At 29.3% G+C, this 17,034-nt stretch overlaps 1 protein-coding gene across 4 annotated transcripts in view; it reads right to left on the minus strand.

Moving 5' to 3' along the window:
- Window positions 1–301: 301 nt before the first annotated feature.
- The window catches only part of LOC130446547 (tyrosine-protein kinase Abl), an 88,417-nt gene continuing 71,684 nt past the window's right edge, over window positions 302–17,034 (minus strand). For all 4 annotated transcript variants that reach the window (XM_056782878.1, XM_056782879.1, XM_056782877.1 and 1 more), the window contains one exon: window positions 302–10,402. In XM_056782878.1, coding sequence (XP_056638856.1) covers window positions 9,141–10,402 — 1,262 coding nt within the window. In that variant the 3' untranslated portion in view covers window positions 302–9,140. The remainder of the gene's footprint in view (window positions 10,403–17,034) is intronic.

Raw genomic sequence — 17,034 nt, forward strand, 5'->3', positions numbered from 1 at the left:
AACGAATTATTATAGAATTTCGATAATTTTGTTCGTTGTTATACACTATTCTCGCTACTTTGAATATATTTTATATTCATCCTCAATTTGGTTCCTTTTTTTATCTGACTATTTCATCATTTCTTTTGACTATTGTTTGCACTTTTCAAATTCCAAATCATCAAATACAAGATTCAACTTCGAATTATCAATGTAAATGATAGATCTGTTTCACTGAATAAAATATGGGTAAAATGACGCTTTTTTTTTCTTATTTCAATAATTTATGTAATAAGAATTGCATATAAATAAAACAAAAAACGTTATTTTAAATTAGCAAATTTATTTTCAATAGATACAGTCTGTTATTGCCTACCTATGAAGCCTGTACAAAATGCGGAGTAGATATAAATATACTATATATACAAAAAATGTCAAAAACCTGCTAGTCGAGTACAAAAAATGCTATCCTATAGACAGTACATGACTGGCGTCTTATACTACTTAATCACAAAATAAAATTAGGTACTCTGCTAGGAAGTACTTTAGAATTTTTGGTTTTTTTTCCATTATTATTTTTTAGTTTTGATGTACCATATTTTAATAAAGAAAGAGCATGGCACAAATTGAATGCAATTTGAGGGAAATATAAAGATCTGAGCAGTTTTTATTACAAGAAAAAAATTACTTGTTTTATTAGTTCTACTGACAATTCCATAGATGTTGACTAGTAATTTTTATCTGCCGGCAGATAAAGCATAAAGTATAATATATATTTTTTCACAAGCTATATCCGTTCATTTTGCTTACATTCATAATACCAAAATAATTGGTGGTTGTGGTCAATGTATATTAAGCTTCCTTAATATTTTCTGTGTCATAGATTTCAATTTTTGGATGTAATATTGTAAGAAGTCAATATTTGTATTACTTTATTTTTAATAAATGATTCAAAAAGGCAAGAAATCAAGATTTTGGAATATTCAAGGTGTCTGTATTTTTTCTTTTTGATGATATGTGAGCCAACAAAAATTTGTATGACCATAGGTTGATTTTAAGTCTCTTCTATTTAAAACTAGTTTTTTTTATATCTATCGATTAATATAAATGCACAAATTGCCAGTGATAAATCATATTTTGATAAAGACTGAAAATAGTGGAAACGTAAAATTTTTACCTACCTAAAAATATAGAAAAAATCCAATTTCAAATCAGAAGAGACCTAAAATCAAGACGATTTAGAAATATAAACATATCTAAAGGTCTAACAAATAAGAAATTAATTTTGTGCTCCTAGCATATCATGGGATGTAATAATCACTATCCAGAAGATCAAACGAATCACAAAAGTGACAACATAGGAATAAAATGTACTAAATAATAGTTATTTTTATGGTTTTCGGATTCTCGATTCCATATTTTTCGCTTTGTGCTGAAAAGTGGGAGTTTTTAAATTATAATTAATTCAATTTTTACTTATAGTATATATAATCTACAAAATTTCGTTTACAGAATTTTATGGTGTATAACATACACCCTCTGTAATAAGTAGACACCTTTCACAACGGCGCTTGGTGAAATTCACACCCTTTATAAATGAACACACATAGCAACAAAAATATCTTCTCATGACATTTTCCCATTTCATATTATTTACCATTATACTGTATCTGCAAATTCTACAAGAAAATAGTTGTTTAATTAGTTAAATAAATTTGATACTTCGGTACTTTTTGATTTGTTGGTTTTGAATGTATCACTAGGTGATTAAAAAAGGTGTCTTTATATGAACTGATAAAAGTAACAGTTTATCATCATTGAAATTTAAATAATGTGGTAAAAAATGAATATCAAAAGTTGAAAAATAAACCCAGAATGTATCACAAGGAAAAATATTGAGGCATATTTGGAGTTTTCAAAAGATTCCCTCTTTTAAGTTTGTATTCAGATGGGAGCTTTCAACCATCCATAACTTATGTACAATATGTAATAATAATATACATATTTATCGAATATACATTTTTAATCAAAAGAGACAATTCAGCAACTAAAATATATAAAAGTGTCCAAGAAATAAAAAATTGAAGACATCTATATACATAAATATGAAAGATTGTTGCTGCATTGGGAAAATACTAAAAAGGCAATAATGAAGAATCAAATTTATTCAATATCGTTTCTCATTTTTCCTTGTATAATAGATATGAAATATAAAAAATATTTAACATGAGTAAACGCTACAGATATAAATACATTTTAAATGACTATTCAATCAACACAAGTTTTAATGACACTTAGCATCTAAGTTCAAAGAGTATTATTTGCACATAGATTGAATATATCGTTGCAATTTACTGTTCAAACACACACAATTGATGAAGCATATTTTTTAAATATATTATTAATATGGAGCATTTCAGAAAGTGAGCCTATTAGAAAAATAAAATGTACTATGAATAATGCACTTGTGTTTTCTGACTAGGGAACTTTCAAATAAAAAGTGATTGAAATGAATAAAACGTAGGTGTATGTTTAAAATTAAATGCATAGCTAAGGTCATAAGAATTTTATCCAAATTCTTAATAAATTTGATTTTTTCTAATATTGAACTGGATTAAGTAGGAGGATTTTGAAATATTATTGTTACAAGAAACAATTTACAATCTTTCTCTCATCGGCGAAAGGAAAAGAGTATTTTCTATCTAAGCTAATATTTTTATTAAAATCAACTCCTAACATTCTAAATACTGTTTTCAGAATTTTTTAAAATATATGGAATAAAGCATAAAAAAATTCAACAAATAAAATATTAAACAATTTTTACACCGCTTTTAAAAGAAAACAGAAAATTGAAACCTTAAAATCTTACGGGGTTGCAGTTTAATGTTCACATTGGTATGATGGGGTCAAAAATTTTATGTAATCCAACTTTTTGTTGAATACTCAATATTTCATTTTTAAAAACTCAGTAGAAAAATTTTATACCATGACAAACATTTATAATATAATATTGGTAGGACGTTTGCGAATTGTTGTTAGATATTTCTATGATGCTTGTCTTGTCCAAGTTTCTAGAATAAGAATGTCTTAATGATAGTGTTAGTATTTTTATTAAAGAGAAGTTTTGTAAAAATGAAATACATCATTTTGTGTGAATTAGAATGTGTAGTACAGTGCGGAAGTAGGATAAAGAAATAATAATAAATAAATTAATTTGAAACTGAGAATATTCTGCAAGTAAAATATTTTCAATATCTAATATGTGCAACAAAGAAAACACTGAATTTATAACGAAGCTCACAGACATTCAGAAAATGTTGAGAAGAAAATTGCTTCATGGAAAACCCACGAGGACTATTGATCCATATGTAAACCCAAACATCAACAGAAATGTTTACAGTATGACAAGAATAAAAATATTTTGGGAAACCGTAAGTTTTGAACTAAAGAATATACGTCTCACAGTAGATAAGGAAATGCTAATAACCAAAAATATTGTAACCCTACCATGGAACTCTACTCCTGCAAAAGAAAAAAAATCGATTATCTCCGTTGGAGATTACTACAGCAGAAAAAAATGAAATGATAATGATATAAGAGTAGCAACACAAAATTGAAAACTCACAAATGTAAAGGTACATGTAACTTTTCAAGAAAAACTGGCTATACAATGAATAAGGACAAATCGAACCGAAGCAATCTCAATCAAGAAAAAAAACGGTCAAGTAGTAGAGTTTTCAAACATTACAATAAGTGCAACAAAAATATGCACCTAGAATAAACTGCTGGAGTGGTAAGGAATTTTCATCATGTAACTGCTACAAAAAAGATAATTATCCTAAAGATAAGTGTATAATATTATAAAAGAGATCAAAAAAATCATTTCAGAAGACAGAACAACACTGTGAACTATTTCATAGAAAATGATGAGTTAGACACAACTTTTGTAGTAGACAATGGCTTAACAGGTCATCTCACACACGAAGAAAGAACATATGATGGTGAAGAATATATAATAAAATGTCTCATAATTATACACACTTCCTGAAAGTTTATCTACTATATACAAAAAATAAAGTAAGATTCAGATCGATAAAATCTTTGAGATATTCTCTAGCTTCAACATATTTCAATAGTCATAGCAATGCTGAAGTTTAGTGTTTAGTACCTGTACTAAACTGTCTGTTCACACGGTTTGAAATTAACTAAACACTTAACTAAATAATTGCTCAGTAAACTCGTGTAAACGGGCCTTAAGAAGAACTAAAGTTGAATACAAAATATAGAATTAGCCAAAGAGCACACAAATCAGTATGTATGTTATAAATGTGGCAAGTCGGGTCACAAGGCAGAAGGAGAAATAGAAGAACGTCTAGAATATTGCACAGACAAACAAGCTAACAGGCAACTCTCAAGCAACATAATATGATTCAATTGCATTCATAGCATTAAATTGTGCGAATCTGTCACAAAAGGAAAGCTGGTTTATTTTGGATTTAGGTGCCACAGAAGAGCTAGTCACAAGTAAGCTGAAGAGATTTAAGACAAATATAGATTTAGAAGTAGAATTGAAGATTGGTACTGCCAAAATTGGACAAACATTGAAAGCCAAAAAGAAAAGGTTACTGAAAGAACAGTGTTATTATTTAATTATAATTTGAATTTCTTAATTTTAGAAAAAATCTAATGCACGACTACATACGTAACACGAAATAACGCGACCACTCCTGGGTTAATTAACTTAGTAAGAATTTGAAATAATGTGGCTGCTTGCACCCTAAGGTTAACAATGGTTCAAACTCTAACAGTGGCTTAATTTTGTTTTCTGAATTGCACCGTCTGTTAAACCAAGTTTAATAGTCTTTAAACTATCATTAAATTAATCTCCCGAAATCGGGGGAATAAACTGATTCAATCTTTAGTTAAACAGTTTATAATCTATAATTCAGGTAATTTTGTGTTGAAAAACACACCAGAAACAATAATTATCGTTATAGGTACAACACAATATTATTGTCTCTGCTCTCATAAGTAGTAAGACATTCTTTTGGTTTATCGTGTTAAAAGATTTCAAAAAATGGCAGCCGTAAAAGTAATATACATACATGGATTGATTTTCTGGAGATGTATGGGATTTCCCAGATTTCACCTTTTTTATAAAGTTCATACCTTAACAGCCAACAATTATTAACATTTTGAAACAAACTGACGATCGTCTCGAGTTTCCTAATAATTTGTAACTTTGTATTCGAAATATGTATCGTCAAAAACATGTATTAGGGAGGTTTATTCAGGGTTTATGCAACAAAAAATAAAATAATAGCTACTTCTGCCATTTTATGTAGACATCAAATGTATAAAAAGTGAAGTCTCTCATGCCTATATTTTTATTGATTTGTATGTTTGTCTGTTTCTTTGTTTTCGATAACGTTTTTGAATTTTGTGATGATATTTAATTAGATGTACTTATGAGGCTCCTTACTCGTATTCATATCATCAAGTTGGAAAAACGATACTCTAAATAAATAAAACTCCAAAAAATCATAACAGTATTATATGCCGAAATAAATTTAGAAAAAAGAACATATAAGCTCACAATGTTTGTGTCACGCGCACTCTTCGCATTTGGCAAATTTTGTACAATGTAATTTTCAAAAGTATTACAAGTCGTTGAATGTAATATATTTTAAACGAAAATGTGAAAGCAGGAAGGGAAGAATATGAAACTGATAACTTTAGATATAATTGAAAATATAATGTTATGGTAAAAATCAATTTATAAAAGAATGCAAATCAACAAAGCACAAAGAAATTGAAATGCCCAAAATTAGATACAGATTATTGAACATCTACTGCAACCCTTTCCACTAGCTCTTTCTGTTAATGAATATTATTAATGGAATTGTTATATAGTCCATAAAAACAATTCAATGAATTACTTGATAGGTACTATTACACTGGTCTGCTAGAAAATCAGCCCGATACCATTCTTGACCATTCCTGTGTAAAATGACCTCTTGATTGCAAATATGACCTCAGTTTTCCTCATCCTCTACTTAGTTATCACATATTTTTCACTTATTTGTTACATATTTCTACTTTTAACCATTAAACATCGAAAGCAGGTAATAAAATTTATAGCAAAGTGTATGGCAACATTGTCACTATATAAAAGTACATAAAAACTACAATAAAATACAAATATATAACAACATTAATAAAAATTGATGAGATGAAACATGTCTCTTAAAGTAGACTTCCTTCACTCGCCCGTGGACTTATTTCAAAACTTAGGAGAAGCTTCTGATGAACACCGCAAATGATCCATTAAGACTGAGATGGAGAAGAGATTTTCAGGTAAGTAGAGTGCAAGCATATTGGTGGAGTACTGCTGGTTTTTGGAACGAGACACATGTACCCCAGGATATGTAAAAAAAGGAAGCAAATAATGGTATATATCTTTATCATTTATCCTTGTTTTCAGTTGAAATAGTTATTTTTACCCCTTCAAAATCAAAGTTTATTATTATTATCGAAAAGTGGTAAAAATAAACGTGCGAGGCTCCCTCGAAAATTGTGGGTGATGAAAACGGCAGTTACATTTAGATTCAGGACGATATTTTACATGGGATTCGCCGAAAATAGTGCCGGGGCTTTACTATTTTTTTGCAGACCAGTGTTACTTATTAATAAACGAATTTTTGTTGTTCACATAAAATAACAAACGATAAATCGTCAAACCAGTGTAATCTTTGGATTTTAGAAAATTTGTTGACAAAAATAACTTTACAGTTGAATCAGGTTTTTCTTAAATCTTATACCACTAAGGAGACATTCACCCACGCACAATGTAATTAACCAAAAATTATATTACAAAGACAAAGACTAGCATAAGCTTATATAAATATTTAATTCTATTTTAATTACTACTTTTGTGTACCAAACTGCTTTTCGGAAAATACTTGATAGACATCGTCAGACATATTAAACAAATTTATTTACATCTTTATTCGTTAAAAATAGTGTTTAGAGACTCTGAGCAAGTTATTCTCTTTTTTTCTTATTCAAATATCAAATTCATAAAATTGTAAATCAGACTCAGTCTTCAAAATCAACTGATTTAGTAAAAAGGAAAAAAATAGCAATCACATAGTTTTGAGGTTAGACAGAAGAAAGGATGGAGGTACAAAATTGTATTGCAAATACACATAAATGACAAAATAGAAAAATAATTACAATTAGAAACACTTAGGTGATTCTATCATTCCAAAAACAATATCAACATTATTTTGAATATAAAGAAAGCTATGTAATGAATGATAATTTCGAAGATCGATGGAGGAGGTTAAGGAAGAAAAACAGTAGAAAAAAAAAAGAATTATTGAGCTAGACTCGATAAAATGCAAAAATAAATAATTGGCAAGAGAGAGTAATTGGCAAGAATGTTCAATTATAGAGAGGAAATCCCAAGTTAGTGACAATATATTTTATCTTTATTAATTTGTTAAACTCCTTTTCTAAATTGATTAGAATTCGTAAATATTTTTCATTTTTAAGAGTACAAGGATGAGAATAGAATGAAAAATTCATGAGTTGTAATTGTAGAGAATCACAAATTAATATTCAAATCTATTTATGACTATAAATGAATAGTACCTTACCATAAAGTCAAAATTTTTGTTTTTAATGAGTATTTCACATGCCAGCAATTGAAAAATATTCCAAATAATTATATATGGACAAAAATAACTGCTCATTGTAAACGGATCACCATGTTTCCAAAATAAATGATATAACATTCAATAAATATATAGAGAGCTTCTAGCATTCATGTTCATCATTTTTTGTTGTGACTAACATTTTTTGAAGAATCAAATTAGAATCTCAGTAATTAGTAAAAAATATATAAAATATAAGTATCTATCAAAAACTATCAAAGCATGCATTCTCAATACAATTAGCATTTCATAAGTCAAGTGCTAGTCACAAAAGTAGTATAAATACATTAAGATATGAAAGGTTGAATGTAGAGAATAAATTATTTGTTGAGCATATCGAAATGCCTAAAAATTATTTAAGCTGTATCACAGTTTAGTGAAGTAAATATAGAAACCAGATTTGTTCAGTATGTTTTATATGCATAAAAACAAAATCGTTTCTTGAAAGCACCAATGCTAATAGATTATTTAATAGGAATTAAATATCATGATCATTTGTTGATAATATTTTCTTATGCCTACTAAGATGAGAATCTAAAGAAGTAAATAAATTTGAATGCAGTTCAGAATACATGTTATCTAGATTTGACAATTACTCATTGCACCAAAAATATTGCGAGAAATTAAAATGGAACGGAAGACTAATCAGAACAGTATGCTTTGATTATGGAGAAAATTAAAAAGGGAAATTAATATCTTTTTTGTCTTATTATTGATTATATAGGTGTAATCTACCAATTGTAATTTGAAAATTATGTAGATTCAACAATATATTATGTTTTTGGTATATTCTACATATAATGGGCTATTGATTGAAATTTAGGAATACGATTGTACATCTGTAGTTTGTTTGGAAGGACTATCCCTAAATTGATTAAAACATAGGTTGAAAATAACTTAATTAATCGGTGTTCAAAACTGTATGCTGATTGAATGATTGCCTTTTTGTCTTTTGATCTAATGACTTTTTTCTGAGGAGCTACAGAAAATTAATATTAGTGAATGATAATATAATCGAATTATTACTAAAAAATATATATAATTATTATTAAAAATTTCCTGAAATATTTATAAAACATTTAACCGGACAAATTTATGTTAAAATTTATTAAATAATGATTACATTGTCGATTTATGAATAATAAAAAAAATAATTAACATATAATGTTGTTTACCAATACTGAGAATTATTAACAGAGGTGATTTCATTTGAAACGATCACACTGAACTTCACATGGATAATCCCATTTTCTTTTGACAGTGTACAGTGTTTCACAAACAAAAATCCAAAACTTGAAAACAAATAAAAAAAAATACTTTCGACATTCACACACTTCTCGTCAGAAATATGCAACTTACCTTACAGAAAATCGAAACATTAAACAAATTGGTCCTAACATTCGTATAATGATAATTGTAAGTCGGAGTCGATTTGAAATTTCTTTAACGAAAAACGACATTTACAACATCTTTAATAGTATTATTCACTTCGTTGAGACATCGGGTGTTTTCGCTAGAATTTCTCGAACCTGCCGACCGTAACTGTCTAGCCTGACTTTCTAATCTCGTTAACAGTTCCCTAAATTGGAATTTGGTATGTGCCGGGACTACATTATCGGCATAATCCATACAAATACCGTGCAATAAACCTATTTTGTCAGATAACTGTAACCAAGTCGCGGATGAAACAGCGGAATTCGATTTGATGCTGTTCAAAGTTGTTTCCAAGGCCTGAGATATTTCCAAAATGTTATCCTTCCCACTTTTGTCAATCATTGATAATTTGGTCTCCTCTTCTGGTGTTTTGGTCTCAATTGTAGCAGGTTTGGTCATTATTGGGGGCTTTGAATAATTAGTGTTTGTGGTAGCCATTGGCGTAGCGTAAATTGCAGATCCTGCCGATCGACCCAACAAAGGTTTTAAAGCTTTTACTGCTGGTTTTGTGGGAATAACAGGTTTTTCCTCTTGTGCAGGAGGCCAAGATTTTTTTTCAGTTTTTATGGACTTTTCTAATTTAACCGATTCATCTGAAGTTTCTACTGGCGAGCTCTCGAATATTTCTTCAGCTTTGCTGTTTTTAATTGATAATTTGGGACTCAATTGGATGTTTCCTCCCGTTTCGGAATTATCTTTGGCTTCCCAGAGTTTTTTTAAGCTACTAATGCTGCCTGTGCTCTTCCTTTTGTCATCACTATCATCTAATTTTAAGTTTCCACTGTCAGAACTAGCAGTGCTTTCCCTTTTATTGAGTTCAAATTCGTTGTCTTCTCTTTCATCGGATTTTTTATCATTTTCGACTTTTCTTAGTCTGGATTTAAAATCTATGATGACGGAAGTGTCTTTTTCGACTTTTTCTTTAGTAGTATTAATGGATTTTTTAGCATCTACTTTTTTGAGCTGTGATACAAATGTTACTCCATTATTCGTTGTTAATTTTCCTTGAGTATTCTTTCGTGGTACGTTAATATCTAGGTCTTTTTCTAAATTGAGAGATTGTGAAAGTTCAGTTACGAGTTGAGAAACAGGATCATGGCTAATGCCACTCACAGCCAATAAAGTTTCAATTGGAGATTCTTTTATATTTTTACTCTTCAAATTCTGACTTTCCTTTATCTCCGCGACTAATTTCAATTCCATTTCTTTCATCACCAATTTATTTTTGAACACTTTGGAGGATTTATTGTCTTCAGCTTCTATGGCTTCATCTGTAACACAAAAAAATGGAATAAGTTTGCAGTTATCTAGTTTAAGGCTTTTTTGTTTCAAACCATGTTTGTGTGTAGTTACTTGTTTTAATAGATGATTTAACTATATAAATCGAAACAAATAATTAACAACTATTTTCAATTTGGAAATTTAATGATTATTTTTTAATCATAGTAATTAAAATGCATAAATCCATATAGTAAAATAAATAAAGAAATAATAAAGCAAGAAACGTCTTAGTATTGAGGCACACCTTGGTGCAGAAAAGGTAATTGATATATTGCATATACTTCATACATGAATGCCGTCAAATATATATTTCTAAATCTGAAAATTATTATTTGGAGCATTTGCGTAATTATGTCTGTGATTATGAACTTCGAAGATGAGTACTATTTTTAAAGTAAACTGGAATTTAAAAATATATTCTAGAGATAACATAAAAAAAAGAATATTTTTATTAAGAAAAATGATACAGTTTAACAATTCGAGTACCGTGGAAGAAAGTTGAAAAATTTAAAAATCTGTTTTTAGCTAAGTTCTCAGATAATTTATTTTGTTAAATTCATACGAGTTTAATGAGAATGTGGATAACAGAGACTCAGTATTGGTAGCTGAATATTTGTAAAAAGTTATATACAGTTCAAATACCCCATTTAGTAATAAAAACAGCGCGAACTGCAATGATTTTTTAAAATTGTATCTTGATATGTTAATCAATCTTACACTTTTTTATATGCTTCTTAGAGAAACTGCCATGAAAACTATACTATTAGATAAGTTCTGTATCTATTTATACAGGGTGATTAATTAATGTGAGAAAGTTAACTGCCTCCTTTGTCTATTGAGATACCAATTTGAAAATATGAGGAATTACGGCAATCATTAGTCATCTAATTTAATAATTATTTACAACATTAAAGAATGCCGTTATTTTTTTAAAATTAAGCACCCTATATTTTATTTATATTATTATACACAAAAAAATATCATTGCAGTTCGAAATGTTTTCATTACTAAATAGGTTATACGAACTGTTTATATATGTAACTGTTTTTGAAAGAATATTGAATTGAATTTTGACGTGAAAAAACAGTATATAATATACCTAAAACCTCGATCACTAAATAACTCAATTCGATGGTTATTTACACCTAGGAGAACGTCCTACAAAGTACGTAAGGTTCATTGGGGGGTGGGTAAAGTTAAATATTCCTTATGAAACCTGACATAAGGGGGAAGGACTTTTCTTACGTAAAGTCATTGACTAAATTCATAAGTTATTTTCCGTAATGATTTAATACCTGCGATTCAAATGCTCACTTAATGTATAAAACGCGAGCTCAAGCTTTTAAAAACGCATGTTAGGTTAGGTTTGGTTAGGTGAATGCCGAATGAAACTTGGTGCATACTCCATACCAGCTCCTGTCATTAACGCGGCCGCAGTAAAAAAAGCCCCAACGGCGGCGCGACTTGAGAGTCATATTTAATATACCTAATGAAGCAGTGTCATTAGATATTATATATTTTTAATGTTATTTAAATTCTTGAATATATATATTTTCAACCATACTTATTACGTGCATATCTTCAAACCTGACGTTTCCTTACATGGGGTAGAGCATATCCAATATTCAAAAAAAAATGCCTTACGTAATTTGTAAACGTTCTATATTAGGTACAGTTATCACACGATAATCCACACTTACGGGACAGACTGTTTGTCGGAGTACCAAAACACGTGGGATTATCAAATATTCGAGAAAAATTTACTGTTTCATTATCAGCACCTAGTCTATAAAAAATTGAAAAACATACACACATAATTAGTTTAGGTATTAATTTTAACATGAAATTTATTTTAAGCATAAAAAAAGTCTGTGATTTTTTTCTGTAGTGACTGTTAGTCATGGCTTCTTCTTGAGGAGATTTTAGAACCAAAATTTGGATGCAATCAAGTTCCCACTCTTCGCACTAGCGTATTAAAACATTCACAGCAAACATTTTTTAACTAAAAATAATCAGGCAAATTAAAACAAAATTGAAAAAAGAATTTGCTCCAGTGGCGTGAAAAATAGGGGGATAAAAGTGACAGCTAACCCTGACAGCGCGGCACTGGTTAAATTTTTCCAAAGTATGTTATTATTATATTACATTATTAAGGAGCATATTTGTCACCAAAATGAAAAAAAGATTAAAGGTGTTCTTATGGAAAATTTTTGCTTTAAAATATCGAACACCATATATCTCAGCAACTATGGCCCGTAAGCATTCGTATTCCTATATTAAAATGAATCATTTATAGAGATTTATCTGTAGTTGAGCGATCTCGGTCGAATATAGAAACACCCTGTGTACAAATATTCCTATTACCACTGTGAAAAATATATTGATAAAAAATGGGACAAAATTAAAGAATATTCAGAAATACCTCTAAACGAATTTATAAAAGCTATAGAACTCACACTTTCAACACCGTACATCAAATATGAAAATGAAATATAAAAAAAAATGATAGTTAGGCTATGGGAGCTTCCATTTCACGTGTTATAGCACAATTAGTAATAGAAGATCTCGAGGAAACTACCCTAATCAAACTTGATATAAATATTCCATTCTTTTTCCGATATGTAGATGATTGCATTACTACCGTACGAAAATATCAAATTGAAAACATAAATAAAAAACTCAATTCTTATCATAAAAAACTTCAATTCACAATCGAAATCGAATCGAATTATAAAATCCATGTTCTTGATGTCTTATTAGAACAAATTTCTATTTTGATTTTTTTCATATCTTCATGTTCATGATGTAAGTGATATATTTATTGATTAATATAAATATGTAAATTGTCAGTGTCAATATCATATTTTGATAAAGACTTATAATTAGTCGAAACCTCAATTTTTTATAAATAATTAAAAAAAATTTTATATATATATATATATATATATATATATATATGATAGATAGATAGATAGAGATAAATTTAGTCAAATAAGTTGCAGAATAAATTGTTTAGGAATGTTTGCACAAAAGCTATCGCCTGTCAATGTTCAGAGTACAAAAAGGCAAAATCCGACAGTAATGGATTTAGTCTTGATGTCGCCCTTAATGATGAGATAACTATTACTAATTTTAATACAATATTTTGTTCGAAGATTTACGAACATATGCTAAACTCTTGTTGATTAATGTCCTTTGTATGCGACCGTGAAAAAGAGTTAAATTTCCAATTAAGGATGATGATGATAAGGCAAATTCTGTGTCAGTAAATATCGACACAGTTCATGAAATAATTTTATCAGACCGTCGAATTGGGCTAAAACGGATATCTGAAGCACTGAATATCTCATACGAACGCGTTCATCATATAGTTCACATCAATTTGGACATGAGAAAAATTGCTGCAAAATGGATTCCTAAATGTTTGAATGTTGACCAAAAGAGTGCAAGGGTAGAAGCTTCGCGTTCGATCTGTGCTCGATTTGAAAACGATGTAGACTTCTTAAACCGAATTCTTACTATGAATGAGACTTGAGTACAGTTCTACGATCCAGAAACAACGCAACAATCGATGGAATGGCGACACTCTGGTTCTCTAAGACCTAAGAAGTTTCGTGTTCAAAAATCTGCTGGAAAAGTTCTTGCTTCAGTTTTTTGGGATTGCCATGGAGTAATCATGATTGATTTTTTAGATAAGGGTAAAACAATAACTGGAGATTACTATTCGACATTACTAACCACTCTACTGGAAGAAATTAAAGAGAAAAGACGCGGAAAGCTACTCAAATGGGTTTTGTTTATGCAGGATAACCCCCCTTATTCAGCAGATTTCGCTCAGTGCGACTAACATCTCTATCCTCAACTGAAAAATAGTTTAAAAGGTCGTAAATTTTCTTCCAACGAGGAGGTAATACAAGCTGTGGAGGTCAGGTTTGCAGAGCAAGAAGAAACTTTTTGTTAAATGGTCTAGAGACGTGGCAGGTTCGATGTAATAAATGTATGCAATTAAGAGGAGAATATGTTGAGTAAAAAAATATTTGGACATCGAAATTTTGTCCTCGTAAATAATTAACGTTAGACAATTTTTAGCCGGAATACTCAAAAGCAATATCAACATTTGAGTAAACATCTCGAAGACTACGTGAATATAATACATTGCATATATTTTATGCAGAGCGTACATCTTCCGTATTTGATTAATAATCTTTCGAGTAAATGTAAATGAATACATTAGTTTCCTAACGGATGATAAATCAGCTTGAGATTCTTGGAGCTTCTTCCTAGGAGTATTAAATCAATCTAAAATTACATTCCAAAGAAAGACTAGAATTACTGTTTCTAAATACTGTAGCTTTCGCCGCAATCCCGTTGCTTCGGAGCATGTAGTCAGTTTCTCATTTCTGCATTCAGCAATAAATACCAGTGCATCAATTATTGCAGACCATTTTTTTCGTAAAACTCGTAAAGGGCATCATGTCGAGCAGACCAACGAGTTTGAGAAAGACTCTAACTTTTAAATTTTTACGCTGCACCAAAATTTCCGATGATGGGTGGATATAGTTATAGAAAATTTTTTACAAGCATTAATCTGAATTGATTTCGTGGCACCTTAGACCCGGGTCTCGCGGGTTTAGGAGTGAATCCATCATTGAAAAATATTAAATACTTAGTAGCTGATAGAGCTATCTAACTATCATATTCTGAATTTAAATGCTTAGCTATTCAAAACACACCCTACATTAAAAGAAAATAATTATTCTGAAAAAATGCTGAATAACATATAATTTAATTAATGAACAAAACATATTTTTGATAACAGCTACTTTATGGTTACAATAGATTTTTATTTTCATATTGAAGTTGATCTATTCATTGACATAATTAAGTTTTCAATGTCAAATCATATTGTGATAAATTGATTTTTAATCACAAGAGGCTTAATACCAGATAAATTAGCAGAATATAACGTAAAACATTCTACGTTACCATATGAACAAGGACTTCCCAACAACTATCGAATTATTTTATTAAATATATTATTAGTATAAATCATAAAGGATATAATGCATTATGGAAATATTTCACTAAACTGAAATCTAAAACACCCAAAAGGAAAAAATAATAATAACAAGTAATTGTATTTTATCAATTTTAATGTAACTACGAATAATTTTATCGATGGCTGTTATTTAAAAAATCTTGAAACGGAATGGTTCATGTACATTAAAACGAGAAAGCTATTAGAGTTAAGACTCAAATAATTCAAGTAAAATAGTAGCAAAACACTTTGATTGATGGCTGCTACATATGTTTGAGATGTAAAAACTGAGGAAAAATTAATTTTTCTCGTTAAAATAGATTTTCATTTTGATTTTATTTTGATATTCATGATGAAGGTGATCTATTTATTAATATAATTATAAAAATTAGGATTTTGCCTCATTTTGTGAGTTAAACATTCACAAAATCTAACTCGTTGAAGAAAATCTCTAGGTAAAAGAGCTTGAACCCATTGGATGTGGTAAAGATATAACTGCTGCAGCATTATTCAAGAGTATCTATCAAAAATTTTCACAATAATCACGTACGGACAGACGAGAATCCACCATTTTCAAAATATTTTTTCAGTAAACTTATACATTGGTATTCTAGGGAATAACTAAATTCGGCTACATTTTCTGTCTCAGCCATTAAATGGAATTTCTTAGACTAGTTGATTTCAAAAATGATTTCCCTGAACTATTTGAAAACATCGCACTCAATATCAGACAAAACATGTGGTTCATGAAACATGGTGCTCCAGTACATTTCAGTCGGACTGGTAGGCAATATTCAGATGCAACATATCTCCAGCCCTTGAATTGGTCGAAGAGGACTCCAACATTGGCCTCTTCGATCTTCAAAATTAAATTCTTGTGACTTCTGTTTATGGGATTACTACATGACAATCATTGTTGATATCAACGATTTGAAAAATCGTATTCAAATAGCGTGACACCATAAGAAATACACCTGAAATCTTTGAACGTGTATGGCAATCCGTGACATGTAAGCTACGTTCATGTATTTTGGCTAGAGGTGGTTATTTCCAACATTCATTATGAATCGTATTACATTTTACATCTTTACTGTTTTCCACTCAATTTATTAAAAAAACATATGAATTACGGTGTTTATTAAAAAAAATTAGGAATAAAAAATATTATCAAATAAAACAAGGATTTTAAGTTATAATTTAATTTTATAAAACTACATCTCGAAAAAAAGTTTTGACATGAAAAAAGTAAGGGTTGCTAATTTCCCCACCGTATAACAGATATATAGAAAAAATACGTGAGTCCTTTGTAAGTACACGTATAGTATTTAAAATTTCTACCTTTATTGAAATTTTAGAAAAAAATAATAAAATCTCATTTTTAGTCAACACCTTTTAAGGGTAATATTTTGGAAAGGGGTGGGTTGAGGAAATTTTGTCACAGAAAAGAATCATCTTAATTTCATACGAGCAATCACCTCCTGAATTTTGTGACATGAATTAAAACCACCCTGTATATTTATATTATAATTGACTGTATTTTTTTATATTTTATGGTTTGTTTATTGTTACGGTTCTATTTTTTTA

The sequence above is a fragment of the Diorhabda sublineata genome, chromosome 7, assembly GCF_026230105.1.
Source record: "Diorhabda sublineata isolate icDioSubl1.1 chromosome 7, icDioSubl1.1, whole genome shotgun sequence".
NCBI classification, from domain to species: domain Eukaryota; kingdom Metazoa; phylum Arthropoda; class Insecta; order Coleoptera; family Chrysomelidae; genus Diorhabda; species Diorhabda sublineata.